The sequence below is a fragment of the Nomascus leucogenys genome, chromosome 13, assembly GCF_006542625.1.
Source record: "Nomascus leucogenys isolate Asia chromosome 13, Asia_NLE_v1, whole genome shotgun sequence".
Lineage (NCBI taxonomy): Eukaryota > Metazoa > Chordata > Mammalia > Primates > Hylobatidae > Nomascus > Nomascus leucogenys.
Window position 1 is genome coordinate 27,585,743 of NC_044393.1, and position 25,356 is coordinate 27,611,098.

The window sequence follows — 25,356 nt, forward strand, 5'->3', positions numbered from 1 at the left end:
TGGGTTAGATCAGGAATTGCAGATGTATGTAACTCTTCTGGCTACAGCACACATCGCAAATCGATGGTGGCACCTTTCTTTGCTTAACCAAGTCTCAGAACTGAGCTCCAGGGATCAGAGATGACACATGGTTGAAGTCCATTTGCAATCTCTGGACATGATGGTCTTTGAGTTTCCTCTTAGCCCTGACACTGTGGAGACTAGATGGGTTGGGCTGACAAGAGCCTGCAGTGGAGTGAGGGGACAGGTGGGCCCAGGGTAGGGTTGGGGGACAGGGTTGACTGGAGGGTTGACTGTGTACTGCAATTTTATCAACCTCCCTTCCTGTATACAGAGTGTGTGTTGGGGCGGGGGGAGGTTAGGGGTAGGAGGGCAGTCAGAGAAGAAGCTGGGGGATGGAAGATGGGACAAAGAGTGGAAGGCATAGCAGCTGGTGACTGGATTGTCACAGATGGGAGGTACCCGTGGGTCCCCAAACCAAGGCCTCACAACACAGATAGAGACTTTGAGGCCCAGTGAAGGGCAGGTGCCCACTCAGAGTGACACAACTCAGGGTCCCTGAGCAAGGAGCAAGGGTGGTTCCCAGGCCTGGAGCCCATCCCAGCTCAGCCTAGAACCGCAAGCACTGTCAGGGAGTGAGCCCAAGTGTGTGTGCCTGTGTGCTTGCACACACTCAGGTGCAGAGAATGCAGCTGGCAGGAGTAGGGGTACACCCCACAGCCCACCACCATGCCTACCCAAGCCCCTGGCTGTCATCACAGCCTCCCTGTGATTCAGAGGGAGTGGGAGAGACACAGAAAGGGAGGACGGGGAGGAGGGCCAGAAACTGAGAGGGAAGGAAGGCAGAGAGGGTGGGAGGGAGAAGCAGATAACTGAGGGAGACAGACAGAAGGCAAAGATGGTGGGGGGAGAAAGAGGGAGAGGAAGGGAGGGGAAGCTGGAAGAAAGAGGGAGACGGGCAGAGTAAGAGGAGGGAGGGAGGAGAAGGGAGGCTGTTCTCCTTTCTTCTTTTTCTCAGAGGCATAGAGAGAAGAGAGGCAGAGGGGGCAGACTGGGGGCAGACTTGGCACCCCCAAGCCCCCTCCTAGATAGGTCCTTCGGCTGGGGAGGGGCACGCATCCACAGCGGCTGCTTCTCCCACCATCCCAGCTAGAGCTGACCCCGCCTGCCAGTCACCTGCCAGAGCTATTTCTGGAATGTGGAATCTGGGTCAGACAGGGGGAGGGAGAATGGGGACAGCAGTAGTGGCACTGGCAGTGGGGAATTGGCCAGGCCCACGAGGATGGGCGGGCAGGCAGGCAGCTCCTCACCCTGCCCACGCCCTGCTTGAGAGGGGCTCTCACTGCCTCAATAACTGCTGCTCCTCTACATCTACGCACCAGCCTGCACAGGGCCTGAGTGCACAGATGCCTCTGTGAGAGGGACAGAGCTTTCATGCCCCTCAGCAACGTGGGGGCTCAGAACAGCCCTGGGGGTGGAGACAGAACCTGACTGCTCACTCCTTGGGGACAGATGCTGAGGAGTAAGGGGGCAGCCTTCTGAGCAGGGGTGACCCTGCAGGGAGATAGTGGCTAGATGTGTAGTGGTGAGGATGTGCCTGTGTGTGCTGGTGTTTGTGGAGGGAGTGATTTTGGGCAGGCTCACCATAAGTACAAGTTTTATACTGATCAAGGATGCTACATATCAGGGGGGAGCCATTCACCACATAGACATAATTTAATTACATAATTATTATGACAAATTTCTGGCAAATAGAAGTAAAGGACCTTATTCTAATAAAAAGTGTGACATGACAATTTTTCAACAGATGGCAGTTAAATGTCTTAAGAAGTGCCCTTTCTTTCTTTCCTTTTTTTTTTTTTTTTTTTTTGAGACAGTGTCTCACTCTGTTGCCCAGGCTGGAGTGTAATGGAGCGATCCTGGCTCACTGCAACCTCTGCCTCCTGGGTTCAAGCGATTCTCCTGCCTCAGCCTCCTGAGTAGCTGGGATTACAGGCACCCAGGTAATTTTTGTATTTTTAGTAGAGACAGGGTTTTGCCATGTTGGCCATTCTGGTCTCGAACTCCTGACCTCAGGGAATCCACCCGCCTGGGCCTCCCAAAGTGCTGGAATTACAGGCATGAGCCACCATGCCTGGCCTCTTTTTTCTTTTTCTTTTTCTTTTCTTTCTTTCTTTCTTTTTTTTTTTTTTTGAGACAGAGTCTCACTCTTATCGCCAGTCTGGAGTGCAATGGCGCGATCCCAGCTCACTGCAACCTCCACCTCCTGGGTTCAAGTGATTCTTCTGCCTCGGCCTCCACAATAGCTGGGATTATAGATGCCCGCTACCATGCCCAGCTAATTTTTGTATTTTTAGCAGAGACAGGGTTTCACCACGTTGGCCAGGCTGGTCTTGAACTCCTGACCTCAGGTGATTCACCCGCCTCGGCCTCCCAAAGTGTTGGGATTACAGGTGTGATCCACCGTGCCCAGCCTCTTTTTTCTTTTTTTTAAAGATAGGGTCTCATTCTGTTACCCAGGCTGGAGTACAGTGGCATGATCATGGCTCACTGCAGCCCGACCTCCCAGGCTTAAGCAAATCCCACCTCAGCCTCCCAAATAGCTGTGACCGTGATGCCCAGCTAATTTTTTTATTTTGTAGAGACAGGTTCTCACTATGTTGCCCAGGCTGATCTTGAACTCCTGGGCTCAAGTGATCCTCCCACCTCGGTCTCCCAAAGCATTGGGATTATAGGTATGAGCCACTGCACCCAGCCTCTGTTTCTTTTTAGACAGGGTTTTGCTCTGTCACCCAGGCTGAAGTGCAGTGGCTAACTAAAAAAAAATTTTTTGTAGAGATGGAGTCTATGTTGCTGAGGCTGGTCTTGAACTTCTGGCCTCAAGAGATCCTCCCTACAGTGCTGGGATTATAGCACCATGCTCAGCACTGTACCCGGCCTGAGCTTGTTCCTTTTGGCTGCATTTGTTAAAGACTTACAAGACAAAGGGGCCAGGCGTGGTGGCTCACGCCTGTAATCCCAGCACTTTGGGAGGCCAGGGCAGGCAAATCACTTGAGGTCAGGAGCTTGAGACCAGCCTGGCCAACATGGTGAAACCCCATCTCTACTAAAAATACAAAAATTAGCCAGGCATGGTGGCGCATGCCTGCAGTCCCAGATACTTGGGAGGCTGAGGCAGGAGAATGGCTTGAACCTGGGAGGCAGAGGTTGCAGTGAGTCGAGATCGTGCCATTGCACTCCAGCCTGACTGATAGAGGGAGACTCTGTCTCAAAAAACAAAAAACAAAAAACAAAAAAGACTTAAGACTTACACAAGAAAAAGGCCAAGTGCAGTGGCTCACGCCTGTAATCCTAGCACTTTGGGAGACTGAAGCGGGCAGATCACCTGAGGTCAGACGTTCAAGACCAGCGTAGCGAACATGATGAAACCCCACCTTTACTAAAAATTTGAAAGTTAGCTGGGTGTGGTGGCACATGCCTGTAATCCCATCTACTTGGGAGGCTAAGGCAGGAGAATCGCTTGAATCCAGGAGGTGGAGATTGCAGTGAGTCGAGATCCTGTACTTCAGCCTGGACAACAGAGCAAGACTCTGTCTAAAAAAAAAAAAAAAAAAAGATTTACAAGAAAAGGAGGAACTCAAAAGAAATAGCTAGGCCAAGTGCCGTGGCTCACACCTGTAATCCCAGTACTTTAGAAGGCCAAGGTGGGAGGATCACTTGAGCCCAGGAGTTCAAAACCAGCCTGGTAGAACATAAGGAGACCCCATCTCTACAAGAAATTTAAAAATTAGTCAGGCATGGTACTGCATGACTCTGGTCCCAGCTACTCGGGAGGCTGAGGCAGGAGGATCGCTTGAGCCTGGGAGGTCGAGGCTATGGTGAGCTATGACCATGCCACTGTACCCATGCCTGGGTAACACATGGAGATCCTGTCTAAAAAAGTAAAAAATAGCCGATCTTCAAGGAGTGTTTAGAGGAAAGGGAAGGAGACCAGAACTTGCTTAGTTGGAAAATAAATTTGTCAACTCCAGCCCCTCCAGACAGTAAACCATTCTCAAATTAAGATACAGCCTCGTTGGGCACGGCGGCTCATACCTGTAATTCCAGCACTTTGGGAGGCCGAGGCAGGCAGATCACCTGAGGTCAGGAGTTTGAGACCAACCTGACCAACATGAAGAAACCCTGTCTCTACTAAAAATACAAAATTAGCTGGGCATGGTGGTGCATGCCTGTAATCCCAGCTACTTGGGAGGCTGAGGCAGGAGAATCGCTTGAATCCAGGAGGTGGAGGTTGCGATGAACTGAGATCGCGCCATTGCACTCCAGCCTGGGCAACAAGAGCGAAACTCAAAAAAAAAAAAAAAAAAAAAAAAAGGATACAGCCTCAGGGCAAAGATCAAACCAAGGTCATGGCCAGTTAAGATGCCGTATGTAGATAGGATCAAATCAAGGTGTGGTTATAATATCTCTTATTAACACTCTAAAAATAGTAGAGCCAGGCGTGGTGGCTCACACCTGTAATCCCAGCACTTTGTGAGGCCGAGGCGGGTGGATCACTTGAGGTCAGGAGTTTGACACTAGCCTGGCCAACATGGTGAAACCCTGTCTCTACTAAAAATACAAAAATTAGCCAGGCATGGTGGCACACGCCTGTAGTCCCAGCTACTTGGGAGGCTGAGGCATGAGAATCACTTGAACCTGGGAGGTAGATGTTGCAGTGAGCCGAGATCGTGCCACTGCACTCCAGCCTGGGCGACAGAGAGCGAGACTCTGTCTCAATCAATCAATCAATCAAGATACCCGGTAGCAGATGCTATTATCTGTTCAAAAGGGCCTACAGAAAGCTTAAGGGCATGGTCCCACAGAAGCCCAAAGTAGGCATCAAGTCAAGAGAGAGGCATGACTCAGAAACAATTATGGGTATGGCTTTTGGCACTTGAAGTTACATGGAATCAAACACATAGAAAACTCATCAAATGTTTGAGGTAGGTGCAGGGGTAAGATTGACCAGCTTAGGCTAAAGGGAGTAAGACCATTCAAGATGCAAAAGATATCTAGCTCCCTAACTTTCTTTAGGAAGGAAGCAAGCTAAGAAAGGTGTTCCACTCCCCAAGGCTATATTCTCCAAGTTCTCTTTAGAAGTGGCCACAAATGCTGGAGAAGGAAGGGCTTTCAGAGAGCAGAACCAAGAGCTGTGGAGAACAGTAGACTAGAAAATCAATCCCAGGGAGAACTTGTACCTAATCAACAAATCTCAATGCATTCGCCCAACAGTTGCTCAGAAGGACTTCAGAATTGCCATGGATCAGTAAGTCTCTGAATCTCCACTTTCCCCTTTTCTGAACAGGAGTGTTAACTGCAGTTATCCTGTCCCTGTTTCACCAGTGTATGCTGTGTGGTTGGGGAGGGTTGGACTGTGGGATAGATAAGTAGTTTATTTAAAAAATTAAAAGTCAATTGTTCGACAGAAGCCACATCCAGACCTGACAGAGATCATAAGAGTCTGATCCAATCTCATGATTGGATCAGACTTTTGGGGGTCTTGGGAATAAACGTTTTCTACATGGGAAGGGCATGAGTAAATACAGCCAAGCCAGTGGATCATGGAACATAGAATTGTTGACCCTGATTTTTTTTTTTTTTGAGACGGAGTCTCACTTTTATTGCCCAGGCTGGAGTGCAATGGTGCGATCTTGGCTCACTGCAACCTCCACCTCCTGGGTTTAACCGATTCTCCTGTCTCAGCCTCCAGAGTAGCTGGAATTATAGGCAGGCACCACCACGCCTGGCTAATTTTTGTATTTTCTTTTTTTTTTTTTTTTTTTTTTTTTTTGAGACGGAGTCTTGCTCTGTCACCCAGGCTGGAGTGCAGTGGCGCAATCTCGGCTCACTGCAAGCTCCGCCTCCCGGGTTCACGCCATTCTCCTGCCTCAGCCTCTCCAAGTAGCTGGGACTACAGGTGCCCGCCACCACGCCTGGCTAATTTTTTGTATTTTTTTAGTAGAGACAGGGTTTCACCGTGGTCTCGATCTCCTGACCTAGTGATCCGCCCGCCTCGGCCTCCCAAAGTGCTGGGATTACAAGCGTGAGCCACTGCGCCCGGCCTAATTTTTGTATTTTCAACAGAGACGGGGTTTCGCCACGTTGGCCAGGCTGGTCTCAAACTCCTGGCCTTAAGTGATCCACCTGCCTTGGCCTCCCAAAGTGCTGGGATTAGAGGCGTGAGCCACCATGCCCACCCACACCCTGATTCTTTACCTCTCCCTGTGGCCACACCCTTTGCCATATGAATATAGTTTCCTACACAAAGGTGAGCAGGTACTTCTCCATCCCTTTTCTATGAGCTCAGTCATATGACTTATGTTAGCCAATAGGATGTTAGCAGGTGTGACATGAGCAGAGGCCTTGAAATGTGCTTGTTTGGTTAATTAGGCTTGCTCTTCTGTCTTCTGTCATTACCATAAGGAGAACATGCCCTGGCTAGACCACTGATCCCAGGAGGACCCTTTGGTCCCAGGAGGAGGATGAAAGACATGTGGAGCAGAACTGTCCCAGCTGGCAAACTTGGGAGCAAGAAATAAATGTGAATTGTTGTATTACACTGATTTTGTGGTTGTTCGTTATGCAGCATAATTGTAGCAAGAGCTGACCAATACAGGGACCCAGGCAGTATTGGGACATGTAGCCCATCCCCTATCTTTAGTCCATTCATGAGTGACTGGGGTTGGAAATACTGGTGAGGGATGGTTTATCTGAAGAGAATTGCTAGGGGTGCTGTCTATCCCTCCAGGCCCACTTCATGCTTAGAGAACTTCGCATGGGTGTGAGGATATGGGGGATGTTATCCTTCACCCATGGCCCCTTTGGAACCGTAGCAGAGTGCCTGGGACAGCCTGGGAGAGCTCTTTTGGATTTGAAGGCCACAGAACCTGGGCCTCAGCTCCTGTTTGGAGACCTTGAAGGTGGAGAGGCTGGCAGGGCTACCGGTAACAGCAGGACTAGAAGGAAGGCTGTAGTGGACCAGTCTGTACTTTCAGAGGCTGTAGCAGACTAGTCTATACTTTCAGAGTCCCATAAGGCAAAGGCCCTTGTTTTCAAATACATTAAGTGGTCACCAAGAGGGAAAGTACAGCTAGAGTTGTCTTCAGAGGATTCTACCCAAGATGCCTGACTAGCAGGGCCAGGTGCCCTAGCAGAAAGAAGCTCAGTGGGGAGGAGGCAGACTGCCAGATGAAGAAGCTGACGGGGAATAAGAAACAGTGAGGTGAAGGAAGATTGCCCATGCCGGGAAAGACGGCACTGGGGACCCTGCAGGGTGGGAGAAAGAGCCAGCATGTGGCATCAGAGAGTCCCGATGCCAGACGACACCTCCCTGGCTACCATCCCTTCCCAAGTGGAGGAACTAGAAACAGACAGAGGTGAACAAGGAGCAGAGAAGACATTTATTTACATCAAACACCAGTTGAGCACTTGAACCAGTGCCTCTCTTCCTATGACAATCCAACCCCAATTGCTTTTTTTTTTTCCTTTGAGACAAGGTCTCGCTCTGTCACCCAGGCTGGAGCGCAGTGGCTCAATCTTGGCTCATTGCAACCTCCACCTCCCGGGTTCAAGCGATTCTCATACCTCAGCCTCCCGAGTAGCTAGAACTACAGGTGCACACCACCACACCCAGGTAATTTTTGTATGTTTAGTAGAGATGGGGTTTCACCATGTTGGTCAGGCTGGTCTTGAACTCCTGACCTCAAGTGATCTGCCCACCTTGGCTTCCCAAAGTGCTGGGATTACAGGCATGAGCCACCATGCCTGGCCCCCAATTGCTTTTGATTTTCAGGAAGCTCAGAGTCAAGTCTGAGAATCAATAATAACGGCTACCACTTACCAAGCTCCTACTACAAGCAAGTCCCTGCCTAAACATGTCCTATGTACAGTCTTGTTTCATCTCCCTAAGAGCTCCCTGGAGTCTGGCTTATGCCCTCAATTTATACATGGAGAAATGGAGGCTCAGGAAGGAGAACTAGATTGCCAGAGTAAGCTCAAACCTCTCTCTACTATTGATAAACAATAAATTGTGCTGTTTTTCCTTGGTTTTGATTTTCTATTATTATTATTATTTTGAGACAAGGTCTCGCTCTGTCTCCTAGGCTGAAGTGCAGTGGTGTGAACACAGCTCACTTCACCTTTGATCTCATGGGCTCATATGACCCTCCTGCTTCAGCTTCCTGAGTAGCGAGGACCACAGGTATATGCCAACCCGACCAGCAAATTTTTTATTTTTTTAGAGTCCGGGTTTCATCATGTTGCCCAGGCTGGTCTCCAACTCCTAGGTTCAAGTGATCTCTCTCGGCCTCCCAAAGTGTTGGGATTATAGGCGTGAGCCACTATGCCCAGCTACTTTTCTATTATGTCTTTTTGTTTTTGTTTTTGACCATCTTAATAATACTTAATAAGGTATACATGTGCCATGGTGGTTTGCTGCATCTATCAACCCATCATCTAGGTTTTAGGTATTTGTCCTAATGCTCTCCCTCCCCATGCATTAGGTATTTGTCCTAATGCTCTCCCTCCCCTTGTCTCCCACCACCGCCCGATAGGCCCTGGTGTGTGATGTTCCCCTCTCTGTGTCCACGTGTTCTTATTGTTTACCTCCCACTTATGAGTGAGAACATGCAATTTTCTATTATTTCATGGCTTTCTCAGTTACACAGGGTCCCCTTTTTTCTCTGATCACATATGGGTTATCTTCAGATGATTTAGAACAAGAATCCAGGGCCAGGCATAGTGGCTCACGCCTATAATCCCAGCGCTTTGGGAGGCCACGATGAGCAGATCCCTTGAGGTCAGAAGTTCACGATCGGCCTGGCCAACATGGTAAAATCCCGTCTCTATTAAAAATACAAAAATTAGCCAGGCATGGTTGCACGTGCCTGTAATTCCAGCTACTTGGGAGGCTGAAGAATGATAATTGCTTGAACCTGGGAGGCAGAGGTTGCAGTTAGCCAAGATCTTGCCACTGCACTCCAGCCTGGGTACGGAGTGAGACTCTGTCTCAACAACAACAACAACAACAGAACACCCAAGAATCCAGAAGGTATTCCCTGATTGTGTATATGAGAGAAGCCTGCAAACACATCCCTTTGAGAAGGCTCAGTGCAGACCCCACCCTCACTGCAGGCTTCTCTGCAGGTTCCAACCTCCCCTACAGGTTTGCCTACCTGAACTAATTCCAAGAGGCAGGTCAAGCTTCAGTAAGCCCTGACTATAGCAGGTGGCTGCTCTAAGCCAAGGAGCAACCAAGTACCCCACAAGCTCCAGCCCCTCCAATACCTCCCACACCCCCCAGGGGTGGCATCTGCCTCTGGGACCTCCATTTGAGCTCCAGTGGCCAATTGGCTGGAAGTTCAGCTCCAAGGCCTCCTGTTTTTGCTCCCAACCATCCCCCTGGTGTGGGCCAGCCCGAGACAGATTCCTCCCTGTATCCTCCCAGGCTGACCCACCACACATGGTCCTTAGGGTCCCCTTGAAAAGAAAAAAAACCCTTCCCTCATCACAGTACTCACTCGGAAGCGTGCGACTATTGCTGAGGCTGCCGGTACTGGGTGGTGGGGAGAGGGACTGCAGGGAGACACTGTCCTCCTCCTGCGAGCAGCCTGCCTGGATGGCACGCAGGTAGCTGTGGCTGCGGGAGCGGAAGTAGCTGGGCAGTGGCAAGTCAAGCGTCTCTGCCGCTGTGGACTCCGCTTCACTGCAGGCTGACTCGCAGGCCGCCTCATACTGGTCACTCAGCTCTGCCTCCCGTACCTGTCCAGGCAAAGGCAGGCATGAGGGCCTGGCTATCTTGCCCATCCTGGGGGGAAAGGTTCTTGGTGGTGGACTCAGGGCAGGGCTGGACAGTCTGTGGGGTCTGACCTCAGCCCATCCCCCTCCATCTCACTCAGGATATGGGATGGGCAGATGGAGCCCTTAAGAAAGAAACAGCCCCACCTCTCTGGGCTTCAATTTTCCCATCTCTATAATGAGGACAAAGTTGGAATATCTCAGGATATTAACTGTGATAAAAATCAGGGTCCACACTGATTAATAGATTTTAAGGTCACATCTGAATTTAGTATGAAAGAGGTCTATAATCAATTAACAATGTCTGTCCTGAATGTTGGAATGGGGGTGGTAGTAGGTATGCTGGATATTTACCATCCTATCGTCCAATCCCTTTATTTTACAAGGAAAGAAACCAAGGGTTAGTGAGGGGAAGACACTTGCCACGGGTACCCAGTGAGGAAGTGGCAGAACCAACACTCCAAATATGTATTTAAGGAAGATTAATCTAGCCCTGTTATACAGAATGGATGTTAGGAAAGGGGTCTGGAATGGAGGCAGAGGTCAGAGATGAAGCTGAAGCAATTGTCTGGTGGGAGAAGATAAAACTGGAGTGAGGGTAGTTGCAGTGAGGATTGATTAATGATGTCTGCCACGGACAGTATGGAAAATGGTGATGTGTATGCTATTTGCTTTCTTGCATCTAGTTCAACTTTGTGTAGATGGTTCCTAAGTATTTCTCCAGAAATGACTGTCTAGGACCCTGAAAATCTGAAGCCAAGGGTGTGAGCATTGAGGGGCCTCACCATGCACATACTCTTTGAGGGTTCTGGAAGGGCTATCTGACCCATGTCTCAGGCCATGTTGGTACCTGAAGACCACAGAAGATAAGCTGGAGAGTCAGTTGGCCAAAGATGTGGACATCCTGGGGGTTGGCCTGGGCCAGAGGGGGAGGGGGCACAAGCTGACTGACCATGTGGAGGAAAAGGTTGATCTGGGCCTGGGGCCAGCTGTGTCCCACCCAGCTGTGTAACCTCAGGCCATCACTATCTTCTCTGGGTCAGTTTCTCCTCATCTACATGAAATAGGTGCTCGTGTTCTCATCTGAGACTGCATCAGGTCAAACAACTAGATGGGTGTTCACCCAATTTGGAGGGTGGATGGAAAAGTCTAAATCTGTGCTTTTTTTATTTTTTTGAGATGGAATCTCTGTCTCCCAGGTTGGAGAGTACAGTGGCGCGATCTCGGCTCACTGCAACCTCTGCCTCCCGAGTTCAAGTAATTCTTCTGCCTCAGCCTCCTGAGTAGCTGGGACTACAGGCGTGTGGCACCATGCCCGGCTAATTTTTGTATTTTTAGTAGAGACGGGGTTTCACAATATTGGCCAGGCTGGTCTCAAACTCCTGACCTCGTGATCTGCCCGCCTCGGCCTCCCAAAGTGCTGGGATTACAGGCATGAGCCACTGCACCTGGCCAAATCTGTGCATTTCAATATGGCAGCCATGAGCCATGTATGGCTATTTAGGTTTAAATTAATTAAAATTCAGCCTGGGCAACATAGTGGGACCCCCAGCTCTAAAAAATAAATTAAAAATACAAAAATTAGCCAGGTGTGGTAGCATGCACCTCAAGTCCCAGTTACTTGAGCCCAGGAGTTCAAGGCTGCAGTGAACTATGATCGTGACACTGCACTCCAGCCTGGGGGACAAAGCAAGAGCCTGTCTCTAAAAAAATTAAAAAATAATAATAATTGATTAGGCCAGCCGTGGTGGCTCATGCCTGTAATCCTAGCACTTTGGGAGGCCGAGGCGGGCAGATCACGAGGTCAGGAGTTTGAGACCAGCCTGGCCAATATGGTGAAACCCCGTCTCTACTAAAAATACAAAAATTAGCCAGGCATGGTGCCACACGCCTGTAGTCCCAGCTACTCAGGAGGCTGAGGCAGAAGAATTACTTGAACCCTAGAGGAGGAGGTTGCAGTGAGCCGAGACTGGGCAACTGCATTCCAGCCTGGGTGATAAAACGAGACTCTGTCTCAAAAAAATTTTTTCTTTGATTAAAATTAAATAAAGTTCCATAGTCACAGGAGCCACATTTGACTTGCTCAAGACCACAGGTAAGCCAGGCACAGTGGCTCACGCCTGTAATCCCAGCTTTTTGGGGGGGCTCATGTGGGAGGATCACTTGTGTCCAGGAGTTTGAGACCAGCCTGGGCAACATAGCAAGACCCTGTCTCTAATAAAAAATTAGCCAGGCATGGTGGTGTGTGCCTGTAGTCCCAGCTACTTGGGAGGTTGAGGTGGGAGGATCACCTGAGCCTGGAAGGTTGAGGCTGCAGTGAGCCATGATTGCACCACTGCACTCAGCCTGGGTGACAGAGTGAGACCCTATCCCAAAAATAAGTAAATAAATAAAGTCACATATAGCTAGTGGCTACCTTATTGGCCAGTGTGGATTATAGAACATTTCCATCATTACAGAAAGTTCTACTGTATAGTACTGATAAAATATAGGCCATGTGGCATACCCAAAATTCACTCAGATGGAGTGTTAAAGAGATAGGTGTTTCTCCTCCAAAACTGCAGCCTGAAGTTATGAAGAGACCCTTGTGACTGCCAGGGGTATGAGGTCTTGCTTTGGGATCACACAGGAACCACATGGCTCTGGAACTAGACTGCCAGGGGTCCAACCCTTGGCCCATTGTTTCCTCACAATATGAACGTGGGCAAGTCACTTAATCGCTTTGTGTCTCAGGTTCCCCACCTATAAAATGGGGCTATAGTCCCCATTTCACAGGGCTGTGGTCAAGATGAAATGAGAGAATTCATATCACAGGCTAAGGATAGAGTCCAAGAGAGTATGCACCTAGTAACCTCTACCCACGAATACAGGTAGCTCTGTGGAGTCTGTCAGTGTTGGTTAAGATGCTCTTGAGCTGTCGGTGGGGAGGCCAGCTGGTCAGCGCTGCTGGTGTGTGTATGACTGAGGATTTACCGTGTAGGGGGCACTGTCCTGGGGGCTTTATATGTTAACGCATCACATCCTTACCACTCGCCTATTAAAGGTGGATGAGGAAGAGGTTGCTTGGCAAACTGTGGGCTCTTTAAACAACTTCTTGAATCATGTGTTCAGGAGGAACACACAACTCCTGTGACATGGGGGAGGGGGACACATGGGGCATCCACGGCTGGAATCAGGAGCTGGAGGTCTGGTCCTAGTTTTGCCCCTGTGGGATGTGTGGCCTTGCACAAGTCCCTTACCCACTCCTGGCTACAAAGTGGGGTTCATCTCAGAGTACCTTTCCTGCCCCTGGTTTTTGGTCTTTGGCCTGGGAGGGAGGAGAGGGCCACTTCCAGGGGCAGGATAGGAGTGTCTGGGAGGTGGTGCCCTCAGGGCAGCCAGAAAGTGCCATGAGCAGCACAACTTCGCCAACCTGTGTGAAGTTGGAAAGTCTCCACACTCACTCTAACACCCCAACATCCTTAAATGTCCTCCTGGGGCTCCAGAAAGGAGAAAAGCCAAGGGATCTGGGGGCTGGGACCTGGAAGCTAATATCACCAGCCCCCAGCCCCTGACCTGTCCAACTCAAACAGCCTCCCCAGGCCTGACCCAGGCTTTGCGGGAGAAGAGAGGAGGGCAGGAGTCCTGGAGTTATTTCTTGCCCTATCCAGAGCACCTAGCTCATTCTTCCCCATTTTCAAAAGGAGGAAACTGAAGCACATAGAGGTGAAGCAATAAGGGCAAGGAGTGGAGGGTCAGGACACCAATGTGAGCCTCAACTCCATCCATTGGAAGTGGCTTTCCGGGTGATGGCTCTGCTTGTACCAGCCTGGGCTGGGTGCTGGGACCACTCAGAGGGCAGGCCTAAGACCCAGGCCTACACTCTGGGATTGGGGTGGAAGAGAAGGGCAAACATACTGACCTGCTGCTCATGGCCAAACAACTGGGGGATGAGGGAGGCCTGTCCAAAAATCTGCAGGAAAGAGAGGGTGAGGGTTATGGGAGGACCAGGGCTGGGGCTGGGGTGGGGGATTCAGGGTCAATTGCAAGGAAACTTGAAGCTGGCTGGTCTAACCTCCTCCCCAGACTGGCTGGGACCCAGCTGCTAGGAGGTCTTACTTGGCTTCTTCCAGGGATGGGAGGCTCACTCCTTCTGGGGCTGGGCATTACTGAGGACTTATAATCTGCTGTTTAAAAGTCCTTCTTGGCTGGACGCAGTGGCTCATGCCTGTAATCCCAGCACTTTGGGAGGCCGAGGCGGGTGGATCACCTGAGGTTGGGAGTTCAAGACCAGCCTGACCAATATGGAGAAACCCCATCTCTACTAAAAATACAAAATTAGCCGGGCATGGTGGCACATGCCTATAATTCCAGCTACTAGGGAGGCTGAGGCAGAAGAATCGCTTGAACCCGGGAGGCAGAGGTTGCGGTGAGCTGGGATCGCACCATTGCACTCCAGCCTGGGCAACAAGAGCGAAACTCTGTCTCAAAATAAATAAAATAAATAAAAAATAAATAAATAAAAGTCCTTCTTTAGGTCTAGCCCCTGGGACCATGGATCCTCTGTCTGTTGCCTCTCATCTGGCAGGCAGCCCACCTGGAGATACAGATTAGGGATGGAGCCCAGAGCCTGCTCTTCCCCAGGCTAGAATATCTCTGACTTTGGGGCCAAATATGTGGCTTGGGTCACTCAAGCTTCTAGAGGTGAGGCTGTGAGGGGTCAGAGGATCCTGGACTAGAAGAGAACTGGGACTGGGCAGCAGGTGGTGGGTGAGACCTGCTGCGGCCCCCAGCCTGGCTGATTCATAAGCCTTTTTGTGTAGTTAAAGGGCAAAGGTGTCCTGGGTGCCAGGCCCAGGTGGGGGTGGAGATGGGATGTGTAGAGAGACAGACAGACACAGAGAGAGACATGGAGATGGAGACACACTGGAGAGAATCAGAGAAAAGTGTGAATGAGGGGAGAGGGAACAGAGAGAGAAAGACGGAGACAGACACAGACAGGAAGACTGAGATGAGAAAATGTGGTGGGATGGGAGAGACAGGGAGGGATGCCGTCCATTCAGCAAACACCTACTGAGCATCTGCCCTGTGCCAGGCACTGTGCCAGGCACTGGGGACACTGCAGGGAACAAGACAGCAAGGCCTCCGCTCGCAGGAGATCCTAGTTTTTAGAGGGAGACAGCATTAAGTAAATAAGCAAATGATTCTAGTTCCAGGCAGTGATAAGGTAAGGGAACAGCAGGGTAAGGGGACAGTGCCTGGGAGGGCTACTTTAGACAGAGCAATCACAGGCAGCCTCTCTGAGGAAGTGACATTCGAGCCAAGACCTGAAACTCGAGGAGGAGCCAGCTGTGCAAAGATTTGAGAAGAGAGCTCCTGGAAGAGGAAACAGCAAATGCAGAGGGCCTGGAGCAGAATGACATGGCACACTTGTATATAAGGAGCAGAAAGAAGCCTGGCATGGCTGGAGCAGGGCAAGGGACAGGGTCCAACAGGGAGGCAGGGTCTAGGTCTTACAGGGCTTCACAGGTTCAAGTAAGGACTCTGGCTTTCCCTCAGGGGGAGGTGGGAGCCAAGGGAGGGTCTGGAGCAGGGGTGTGGCTTTGACAGCTATCCCTCTGGCCACTGAGTATGGATTGGAGGACGGCTGTTCAGGTGTGACTTGGTGGAGTCTGGATGAGGGGGGCAGGGGCAGGAGCTCCCTGGGCTGGGGCACTCTACCCCTCCCCATGTCTGAGGGGCTGGGGAAGGAGCTTGGCTAGGCCAGGAATAATGGAGTTGTGAGGAGTTGGGGTCCCAAGCCTTCTAAACAGTCCTCTAGCCCTGGTTCTGGGCCTGCACACAGTGGCCTGTTCCTGCTGAGAGGAGGCTGGACCCACACCTGGCTGCACCACTGCCTAACTGCTACTACCAGTAGGCGTCTGTCTTCTCGGGGGGCTCATCTCCCCATCCACACGATGGGGGGTGCCTTTCAGTCCTGGCTGGTTCTCCCTTTGCAAACCCTGAAGTGCTGAGTACATGGCAGGAGCTGAGGTCCAGGTCTGGGTTGAACAGCCCCAGATCCCTGCCCAACTTTGTCTTCTCCTAGCTGCATGATGACCTCACCTCTCTGAGCCTCAGTTGCCTCACCTATGAAATGGGGATATGGATAACAAGGCCACCTCTGGGGGTGGTTAAGTGCTCAAGGAGCTGATGTTTGAGACGGTGGCATGCAAATTCAATGTGCAGCACAGCGTGCTCCTCACTGACACAGGCAGGGCTGGCTGCGCCTGGGAGCACAACTGCCCCCTGAGTAGGCGGGCACAGAGGTCTAAAGTGGAGCAGTCACTTGCTGGAGGTCACACAAGATGCTAATAATAACCAGAAAGGCAGCTACCCTCTGCTGAGCACACCGCCTTCACGATCCCACTTATTCCTCTCAACAGCCCCCAAATAGAAATGCTCACCCTCCTCTGCTAAATCAGGAAACCGAGGTTCAGGGAGGGGAGGTGACTATCCTGGGTTCATACTGTCAAGTGACAAAACTGGGACTCGAATCCAGGTCTCCAGTTCCCTATCCTCATGGTTCTGAACCCAATGAGAAGTGACAGGCGCCCCGCTGGCAGCCTGTGTTTACAGTGGTGGTGTGGGCTTCCTCCCTTGGGGTCCTAGGTCAGGCCCCGTAACTGTGCTCTCCAGCCACAGAACAGTCGGTGGGGCAGAGACACACACAGGAGGCTTCAGGAACAAGGACCAAATAGAAGCACAGTGCAGACATCTGGGGGCCACTCAGCATGGGCTGGGCCTGGGCGCGTGTCCTCCTCCCAGATGGGAATCAGTACCCAAGCCCCCTGACTCTCCAGCCTGCCTGCCACCCTCACCTGGCTGATGCAGCTGGAGTCGTTGAGGCTGTCGCTGACGGGGGTGTAGTCCTCTTCCCAGCTCGGACACTTGGAGGGCAGCAGCATGTCCACTGAATCCAGGCGGTCCAGACTCCTGGTGGGGAGTGGGGAGCAGACAGGGCTCAGCCCACCCATTGTTCACCCAGCTTTTGGAGGCCTTGACCATCTGTGATGCACAGGTGGTCCACACCTGTGATGCCCGCTGCAGCCGCAGGGTGGCAGCACCAGCTTGCATTAGACTGTTTAAAGTCCGAGGCAGGCCCTGCCCAATTCTACAGCCCCTTTCCTTCCTCCTTGCAAGTCTGGGACATTTCCAGAGGCCCGTCGGATGTGGGTCAAGTTCTACAGCCTAGGGCTCCCAAAGGGCATCAGCTCTGCTGCGATGTTCAAGTGGCTTCTATCAGGCCCCTAGACTCACCCCTTATCTCCATGGCCCCAGCCCTTCAATCTTTCTCCCGTCTACCTGACTCTGGGCATCCCCCAGTCCTCATTCTGAGGATAAAATCCAAGCATCCAATAGCTCAGGCCCCTGATACAGAAGGGTTTGGATTGGAATCCAGCTTTCTCTGCTGGGTGACCCTGGGCAAGTCATTACCCCTTACTTAAGTTTCCTCATCTCTAAAATGGGGATGACGCTACCTGCCTGCTGGGGCTGCAAGTGAGGATTCAGTGGTGCAGATTAAAGGATATCAGGTCAGGCACAGTGGCCAGTGGGCAACTGCTAACAGACAGCAGCTGTTACTATTATTGCTACTACTACTAGTGTTATTATTGCTTCCCTTGAATTCTAGGCCTAAGCCCCAGGCTTCCTGCCTCTCGCACCTTAATGCCCACTGGTCACTCATAAGATTGTAGGATCTCAGTACTAGAAGGGATCTTAGAGATCCTCCAGCTCAGCCCCTTCACTTAAAGATGGGGAAACTGGGCCAGGCGTGGTGGCTCACGCCTGTAATCCCAGCACTTTGGGAGGCTGAGGCGGGCAGCTCACCTGAGGTCAGGAGTTCAAGACCAGCCTGGCCAACATGGTGAAACCTCATCTCTACTAAAATGCAAAAATTAGCCAGGCATGGTGGCGTGCGCCTGTAATCCCAGCTACTCGGGAGGCTGAGGCAGGAGAATTGCTTGAACTCGGGAGGTGGAGGTTGCAGTGAGCCAAGTTTGTGCCACCGCACTCCAGCCTGGGTGACAGAGCGAGACTCTGTCTCAAAAAAAAAAAAAAAAAAAAAAAAAAGATGGGGAAACTGAGAAACTGACCAGGCGTGGTGGCTCACACCTATAATCCCAGCACTTTGGGAGGCCACAGCAGAAGGGTCACTTGAGCTGAGAAGTTCAACACCACTCTGGGAAACATAGTGAGGCCCCATCTTTACAATATATACATATATATGTATATAATATGTATGTACATATTATATATGTATATATTATTTGGACTGGGAAACTGAGGCCCAGAGGGAAAAAGACTGGCCAAGGTCATCCAGTGGCAGAGTGAAAAACAGAAGTCACTGCCAGCCTGGGCAGTGTGGGGGCTGATGAGCAAGGGGAGAGCAATATATACATATACATACATATATTTTTAGAGATATATATATATATATATATATTTTTGAGACAGTCTCACTCTGTCACCCAGGCTGGAGTGCAGTGGCATGATCTCAGCTCCCTGCAACCTCTGCCTCCTGGGTTCAAGTGATTCTCATACCTGAGCCTCCCTAGTAGCTGGGATTACAGGCATGCACCACCACAACCTGCTAATTTTTATACTTTTAGTAGAGATGCGGTTTCGCCATGTTGACCAGGCTGGTGTCAAACTCCTGACCTCAAGTGATCTGCCTGCCTTGGCCTCCCAAAGTGCAGGGATTACATGCATGAGCCACTGCACCCAGCCACAAAAAATTCTTTAAAAAAAATTAGCTGGGCATGGTGGCCCATGCTGGTAGTCTCAGCTACTCGGGATGCTGATGTGGGAGGATTGCTTGAGCACAGGAGGTCGACGAGGTTGCAGTGAGCCATGATTGCACTATTGCACTCCAACCTGGGCAACATAGCGAGACCCTGTTCCCCACTTCCCCCCCAAAAAGATGGAGAAACTAAGGTTCAGAGAAGGGCAGACCTGGGATTGTCTGGTGGTGTCCTGAATTCCAACCTGGTGGCCATTCTCCATCTTCTGCCCAGTCAGCTAGACTCCTGGCTGCTCCGAGAACACTGCCCTCTTCCTGCCTAGGTACCAGTGTCATCTGACCTGTTCTCTTCCCTCTGTCTCAGTCTTCCCAGGCCACCTCCTTCATGAAGCCTTGGCTCCTGTCCCCCCTGGTTGAAGATCTAGGGAGAAGCTTGTTCCCTCTAACTCCTCCAAGTCTTACAGCAACACGATGGGGCTTGGCTGGTGAATTCTAGGCAGGCACTGGGACGGGGAAAGTCTGTCTATCACTCTTTGGCTTCCGGATTCACCTCCCTCCCCCATCTCGGAGCTCCCCACAGGGATCAGTTACAGGGGCAAGGGTACAGCGGGCTCTGCTAGGCAGTGCTGTTACAGGTGATGCACTCACTGAGGGCAGGTTCTCCTAACCTGAAGACCAAGATCCCGTGGGACAGTTCCCCTGTGGGAGTGGAACTTACCTGGGGATGTGGCTCCTGTGGGAGGGGTTTACCTGGACCTATCACCCGAGAGTGGCTTTCATTATCGGGGTTTACCAAAGGATGCGGCTCACCTGTGGTCAGGGCTGAACTGTGGGTGGGGCTCAAGGGGTGGTTCTCCAATTGGCGGGGCTCTTCGAGGTCAATTCATCAGAGTGCAGGGCCAACCTGAGGATCTCATGGAGGGAGCTAACCTGATGGCGGGTTCACTTAGGGGGCCTAGGTCATTATAGTAGGGAGTTCACCTGGATCTGAAGCTGAGGGACAGGATTCATCTGTGGGCTGGGATCTCCGGGGGACAGCCGAATAGGAGGAAGGCGGGACTCCCGGGGTAGGGGCATACCTAAGAGGGGTTCACTTAGGGGACGAGGGTTGCGGGTGAGCGGGACTTGTACTTACTGAAAGAGGTTTTCCCCGGGAGGGCTCACAAGTGGGCGGGGCTCACCCGAAGGGGCGAGAAAAAGCCTCTGGGCGGGGCTTCCATGCGGGCAGGGCGTTTCTTTTTCTTTCTTTCTTTCTTTTTTTTTTTTGAGACGGAGTCTCGCTCAGTCCCCCAGGCTGGAGTGCAGTGGCGCGATCTCGGCTCACTGCAATCTCCGCCTCCCGGGTTCAAGCGATTCTCCCGTCTCAGCCTCCCGAGTAGCTGGGATTACAGGCGCCTGCCGCCAGCCCAGCTAATTTTTGTATTTTTGGTAGAGACGGGGTTTCCCCATGTCGGCCATTCTGGTCTTGAACTCCTGACCTCAAGTGATCCACCCGCCTCGACCTCCCAAAGTGCTGGGATTACAGGCGTGAACCACCATGCCAGGCAGGCCTTATTTTAATGAGGGGGTTCTCTCAAGGGGCAGGACTCATAAGCGGGTAGGGCTCAAAGGGGGCGTGGCTCACACGCAGGCGGGGCTTATTTTAATCGGGGGGGGTCCTCCAAGGGAGCAAGACTCGTAATGGGCGGGGCTTGCCTGTGGGCGGGACCGTAAGGGTGGAGCTGCGCGCCTACCTGCGGGGGTTGCTCTGCTCTCCCAGCGACTGCTGCGTGGCCCTCAGATAGCTCTGGCGCCGCGCCGCGGTCTTGGGTGAGGGCTTAGGGCTGCCGCCGGACTCGTCGCTGTCCTCGTCGCCCATGGCCTTGATGTAGCTGCCGCTGCGCATGCGCCGGCACGGGATCGGTCCCTCCGCCGCGGCATCCGTCTCACGTGGGGACAGCAGCGTGGTGCTCCACTCGCCGCCGCCGCCGGGCACCTGGGGATGGGGCACAGGACTCAGTGGGGCCACTGCAGAAAATGAGCAGATGGCGAGAACCCCCATCTCCGGGACCTGAAGCTCCCTAGTTCCCTGTAGAGTTCGGGCTCACGTGCTGGGTTTCCCGCCTTTGAAACCACAGGGCAGCAGAGCAGAGCCCTGGGCTGGGAGGAATACCCGGGTTCCAGAGCCACTCCAGCCTCGGATTTCTCCATGGATCCCAGGCTGGGTTTGCCCCAGAAGCAATGCCCTAGGCCCTGTGGTCACAGTGGCCTCCACTGCAGCCATCTCTACTTAGCCCTACAGTCACTTCACTTGACTGTCTCAGGGGATGCTTATGATCTCACTGCACAGATGAGCACACCAGGCCTGAGGGACGCAAGGCACTTGCAGAAAGAGGTCCCAGACCAGGATCCGGAGCCTGAGCCTAGAGTGGGGGATCAGAGGACCCTGGCACATCAGCATGAGGGGGGACGGGGTCCCAGAGCCAATGGATATTCTTTGTCCCACAGGTGGGGAAACTGAGATACAGAGAGCAGAGGTGCTTCCCCGGGTCAGGTAGCCACATGGTGAGCTGGAAAAAGGGCTCAGTTTTCCCATCTGAACTTCAGGGACTCCGTCCATGGAACGGGGCTGTGATAGGGCAGGTGAGGTCACAGCTGTGGGGGCAGCCCTGGTCCCCCAGTCTCCAGTGGTTATGGTGGCAGTAACCAACCAAGGGGACCTTCCCTGTCCTTCTGAGGCCGGGCTCTGCTGGCTGCCCTAGAGCAGTGCACACAGGCTACATTCCTTGCCATTTCATTCACACTGTTATGGAAACACAGTAGATGGTCACTGCGTGATGAAAAATGCACACATCTCAGCACTCACACACAGCCTGTGCACAGAGTGAACATGCCTCATCCTGTACACATATCTCAAAATGTACAGAACAATCATATGCCCCATGCCCCTCAGTGAGTACCCCCAGTGTACCACGCACCTCACCAAGGACACACACCAGCAGCCACTTTGTCACGGCAACCCCTCCACAAGTATGCAGCATATACACAGAGCACACTCACCTTCCCACTACCCTCCCTCTGGACATTCGCACCAGCAACTACTGCGCTGTGGACACACATCTCAACGTCTATCCACCTTGCACTGTCCCCGCCTCCACATGCACACAGCGTACCCCTCACCAGGCTGCACATGTCACCACAGATGTCTAAGCCCACGCATTCAGTGTACACAGCATTCCCACTCTCTATCGAATACACATGCACACTGCCCAAGGGCCACTCCTACACAGGTACTGCACCCTTCTCCATGCCCTCCGTGTCACAGGCCCACTTTCCACAAAGGGAAGGTAATGTCCAGGACTCCCACTCCAGCCCCACCCAGCCTTTGCATAAACCCTCAGCAGACTGCCCAGCCTAGGGCCAGTGCATTCTGCCTACAAGCCACTTGCTAGTCCAGCCCCACTATCCCCACTGTCCCTTGGGAACGTGGCCTTGTACATCACTGCTCAGAAACTGTTGCTAAGCCACCCACTCACCTCCTGCCACCCAAGCAGGCAGCACAGACTCCAGGGCCCACAGGGCCACCCTCTCATGGTGTTTCTGCGGCATTGTTACATGATCAGACCCAACTATACCATTTTGAGAGGAAGCCCGGCCACACATCACCCTCCCTGATGCTTCTAAACCAAGGAAGCAGTTTCAGAACCACAAGAGCCCTAAATATATCAAATACTGCCTGGATTTCAGTTTCCTCCTATTGAAAAAGAAAATAGTCTCACTGTTTCTGGAATTTCATATAAGATGATAAGAAGTCAGCACTTTGTTAGACCCCAAAGATCATCTCGTTCAAAATGCATCTCATGGCTGGGCACAGTGGCTGACGTCTGTAATCCCAGCACTTTGGGAGGCTGAGGCAGGTGCTCACCTGAGGTCAGGAATTCGAGACCAGCCTGGCCAACATGATAAAACCCCGTCTCTACTACAAATACAAAAATTGGTCAGGTGTGGTGGCTTGCACCTATAATCCCAGCTACTCGGGAGGCTGAGGTAGGAGAATTGCTGGAACCCAGGAGGTGGAGGTTGCAGTGAGCCAGGATGGCACCATTGCACTCCAGCCTGGGTGACAAGTGTGAAACTCCATCTCAAAAAAAAAAAAAAAAAAAGGCTGGGCGCGGTGGCTCTGTCCTGTAATCCCTGCACTTTGGGAGGCTGAGGCAGACTGGAGGTTAGGAGTTCAAAACCACCCTGGCCAACATGATGAAATCCCTTCTCTATTAAACATACAAAAAATTAACCAGACATGGTGGCAGGTGCCTGTAATCCCAGCTACTCAGGAGGCTGAGGCAGGAGAATTGCTTGAACCCGGGGGGCGGAGGTTGCAGTGAGCTAAGGTCGCGCCACTGCATTCCAGCCTGGGCAACAAGAGTGAAACTCTGTCTAAAAAACAAAATACTCGGCCGGGCGCGGTGGCTCACGCTTGTAATCCCAGCACTTTGGGAGGCCGAGGCGGGCAGATCACGAGGTCAGGAGATTGAGACCACGGTGAAACCCCGTCTCTACTAAAAATACAAAAAATTAGCCGGGCGTGGTGGCGGGTGCCTGTAGTCCCAGCTACTCGGAGAGGCTGAGGCAGGAGAATGGCGTGAACCCGGGAGGCGGAGTTTGCAGTGAGCCGAGATTGCGCCACTGCACTCTAGCCTGGGCGACAGAGCAAGACTCCGTCTCAAAAAAAACAAAAAAACAAAAAAACACACAAAATACTCATCAGAGTTCCCAAGGGCTGGCCAGGCCCGCGCTTACATTCCCCCTGAGATGAGGCACTCACTACCTACAGAAGCGGCTCCTTCCACCTAAAATCTGCTTCCTGTAATTTCCACCCATAGCCTGACTTTGCCCTGGGGAGCCATTCAGTTCATAGCCCCTTGCCCTACCCTTGAAAGCCACTTGGAAATGTGCAGCCACAGTGATGTCTAAGCCTTCTGCCACTTTCAAGCCATGTGGCCTTGGTGCACAGCAAGTGCCCGAATCTGTGTTAGCATTTGAAAGAAGAAGGCTATTCCCCCAAGCTGGGTTAGGACTCCCTGGGTCCCTGCAGCTCTCGGTGCTGATGCCCATCACACTCTGCCGACACTGACACGACCGTCCATGTCTTTCCCAGTATTCTAATCTTTGGGACTGTGTCTTCTTTATTTCTGACTCTGTTCATTTAATTGTCCATCTGTCCATCTACCCCCCGACCCCCTTCCCCGCTCACATTTCCTGAGCACTTCCTGCATGCCAGATCCTGTCCTGGGCCTTGGGGACACATGGCTGCATCAGATCTGATCCCTGTCCTCAAAAAGCTGTCAGTCTGATGGGGGTGGCAGGCAGAGGCTGGCAATTAGAATGCCATGCAATTGGTTCTGTGAGGGGGTTGGGATGGCACAACTTCCAGATTTGTCTTCTAAAGGGCAGGAACATATTTTAGTCCCTGCTCAGGGCCGGGCTCAGAAAGGCCCTAATTAATCTCTATTGAGAGCATGACCAGCGGAAGGACTGTCTGATTAGCAGGTACCACTAGGCCACCCATTTTATAGCTGAGCCACAGAGGCCCAGAATGAAGTGACTTTCCAAGTGAATGTGTGGTACAGCTAGGCCTCAAAACTGGTGCCGTCCCCAGAGCCCTCACCCCATCCCTGACCCTGGCAGAGACCCACCTGCAGGTAATGGTAGGCTAGACCCTGGTGGCAGGATTTGGACTTGAGCAGGCTCTTATCCAAGGTGGCCGAGGTCTTCTGGCAGACCTCGTGGGCATGGCTGAGGGTCAGAGTGGACCAGGAGCCCCGTTTGACGTAGTTGGTGTCAGTGCCCACCCCAAGGCTGGGGCAGGTGGCTGGGGGTGCGGGTGGGGGTGGTGGGGCGGTCAGCTCAGTAGTGTTGTTCTTGGTGGCTTTGAGCATGTGCCCACTGATGGTGTTGTAGGCGTGCATGAAGTAGCGTGGCTGGCTGCGTTCTGCCTGGCGGCCTAGTGTCATCAGCCCGGAGGCTGGGCCACTGCTGCGGAAGGCGCCGGCCTCGCCGTCCAAGTTGTCATCGGAGCTCCACCAGCCTGAGATGTTGGAGCGGCTGCGCCGTTTGGGCTCCCCAGCCTTGGCCCGCTCCTTGCTTTTGGCCCTCCGGCCCTTGCCGTCCTCCATGCCACCCTTCTTGCTGCCATTGCCACCGACCTTGCCCGCTGTGCCCTCCAGTGAGGGTGCCTTGGTGAAGAAAAGCCGCTGGACTGAGTGGACCAGGTGGCGGATGCGGCCAGGGCTCTCACCACGGGCCTTGGCCTCGCCACGGGGAAACTGGAGGGTACTGAAGCCATCACGGTGGATGGGCAGCTGCTTCTCAAACTGGTCCAGGAGGTTGGCAGGCAGCCGGTTGATCTTGGTGGCTTGGGCATGGCTGGGGAAGGGGCTCTCCTCTGGCACCTCGAAGTGGGAGTTGTAGTGGATGCGGGGAAAGGTGCTGCTGGGCGGGGGCAGCTGGTTGTTGAGGGGAAAGAGGCCATCCCCTGGCAGGGTGTTCTGCCCGGGGAAGCGGGCCTCACGGGCGAAGGCCTCCGTGGGCGACAGCAGGTAGGGGTTGCGGTCGGTCCCTGCAAACAGGGGCTCGTGGGGTGGGTCTAGGCTGTCAGAGAGGTGGCGGGGGCGGCTGTCACCGAGGCCTTTCATGATCCCGGGCCGAGGGCAGGGGCTGTCACCCTAGCAGGGCGCCAGGGTCGCCTCTCCCGGGCGGCAGCTATCCTAGGGAGAGAA

General features: G+C 52.5%; 1 protein-coding gene across 6 annotated transcripts in view; it reads right to left on the reverse strand.

Moving 5' to 3' along the window:
• The window catches only part of DLGAP4 (DLG associated protein 4), a 227,604-nt gene that overhangs the window by 75,430 nt on the left and 126,818 nt on the right, over positions 1-25,356 (reverse strand). For 5 of the 6 annotated variants that reach the window (XM_030825921.1, XM_030825922.1, XM_030825917.1 and 2 more), the window contains exons 3-7: positions 24,274-25,344; positions 20,332-20,573; positions 16,677-16,791; positions 13,739-13,789; positions 9,561-9,801 (exon numbers count right to left, since the gene is read on the reverse strand). In XM_030825921.1, the coding sequence (XP_030681781.1) occupies positions 9,561-9,801; positions 13,739-13,789; positions 16,677-16,791; positions 20,332-20,573; positions 24,274-25,272 (1,648 nt within the window). In that variant the 5' untranslated portion in view covers positions 25,273-25,344. The remainder of the gene's footprint in view (positions 1-9,560; positions 9,802-13,738; positions 13,790-16,676; positions 16,792-20,331; positions 20,574-24,273; positions 25,345-25,356) is intronic. The other variant, XM_030825920.1, reaches the window with a different exon arrangement.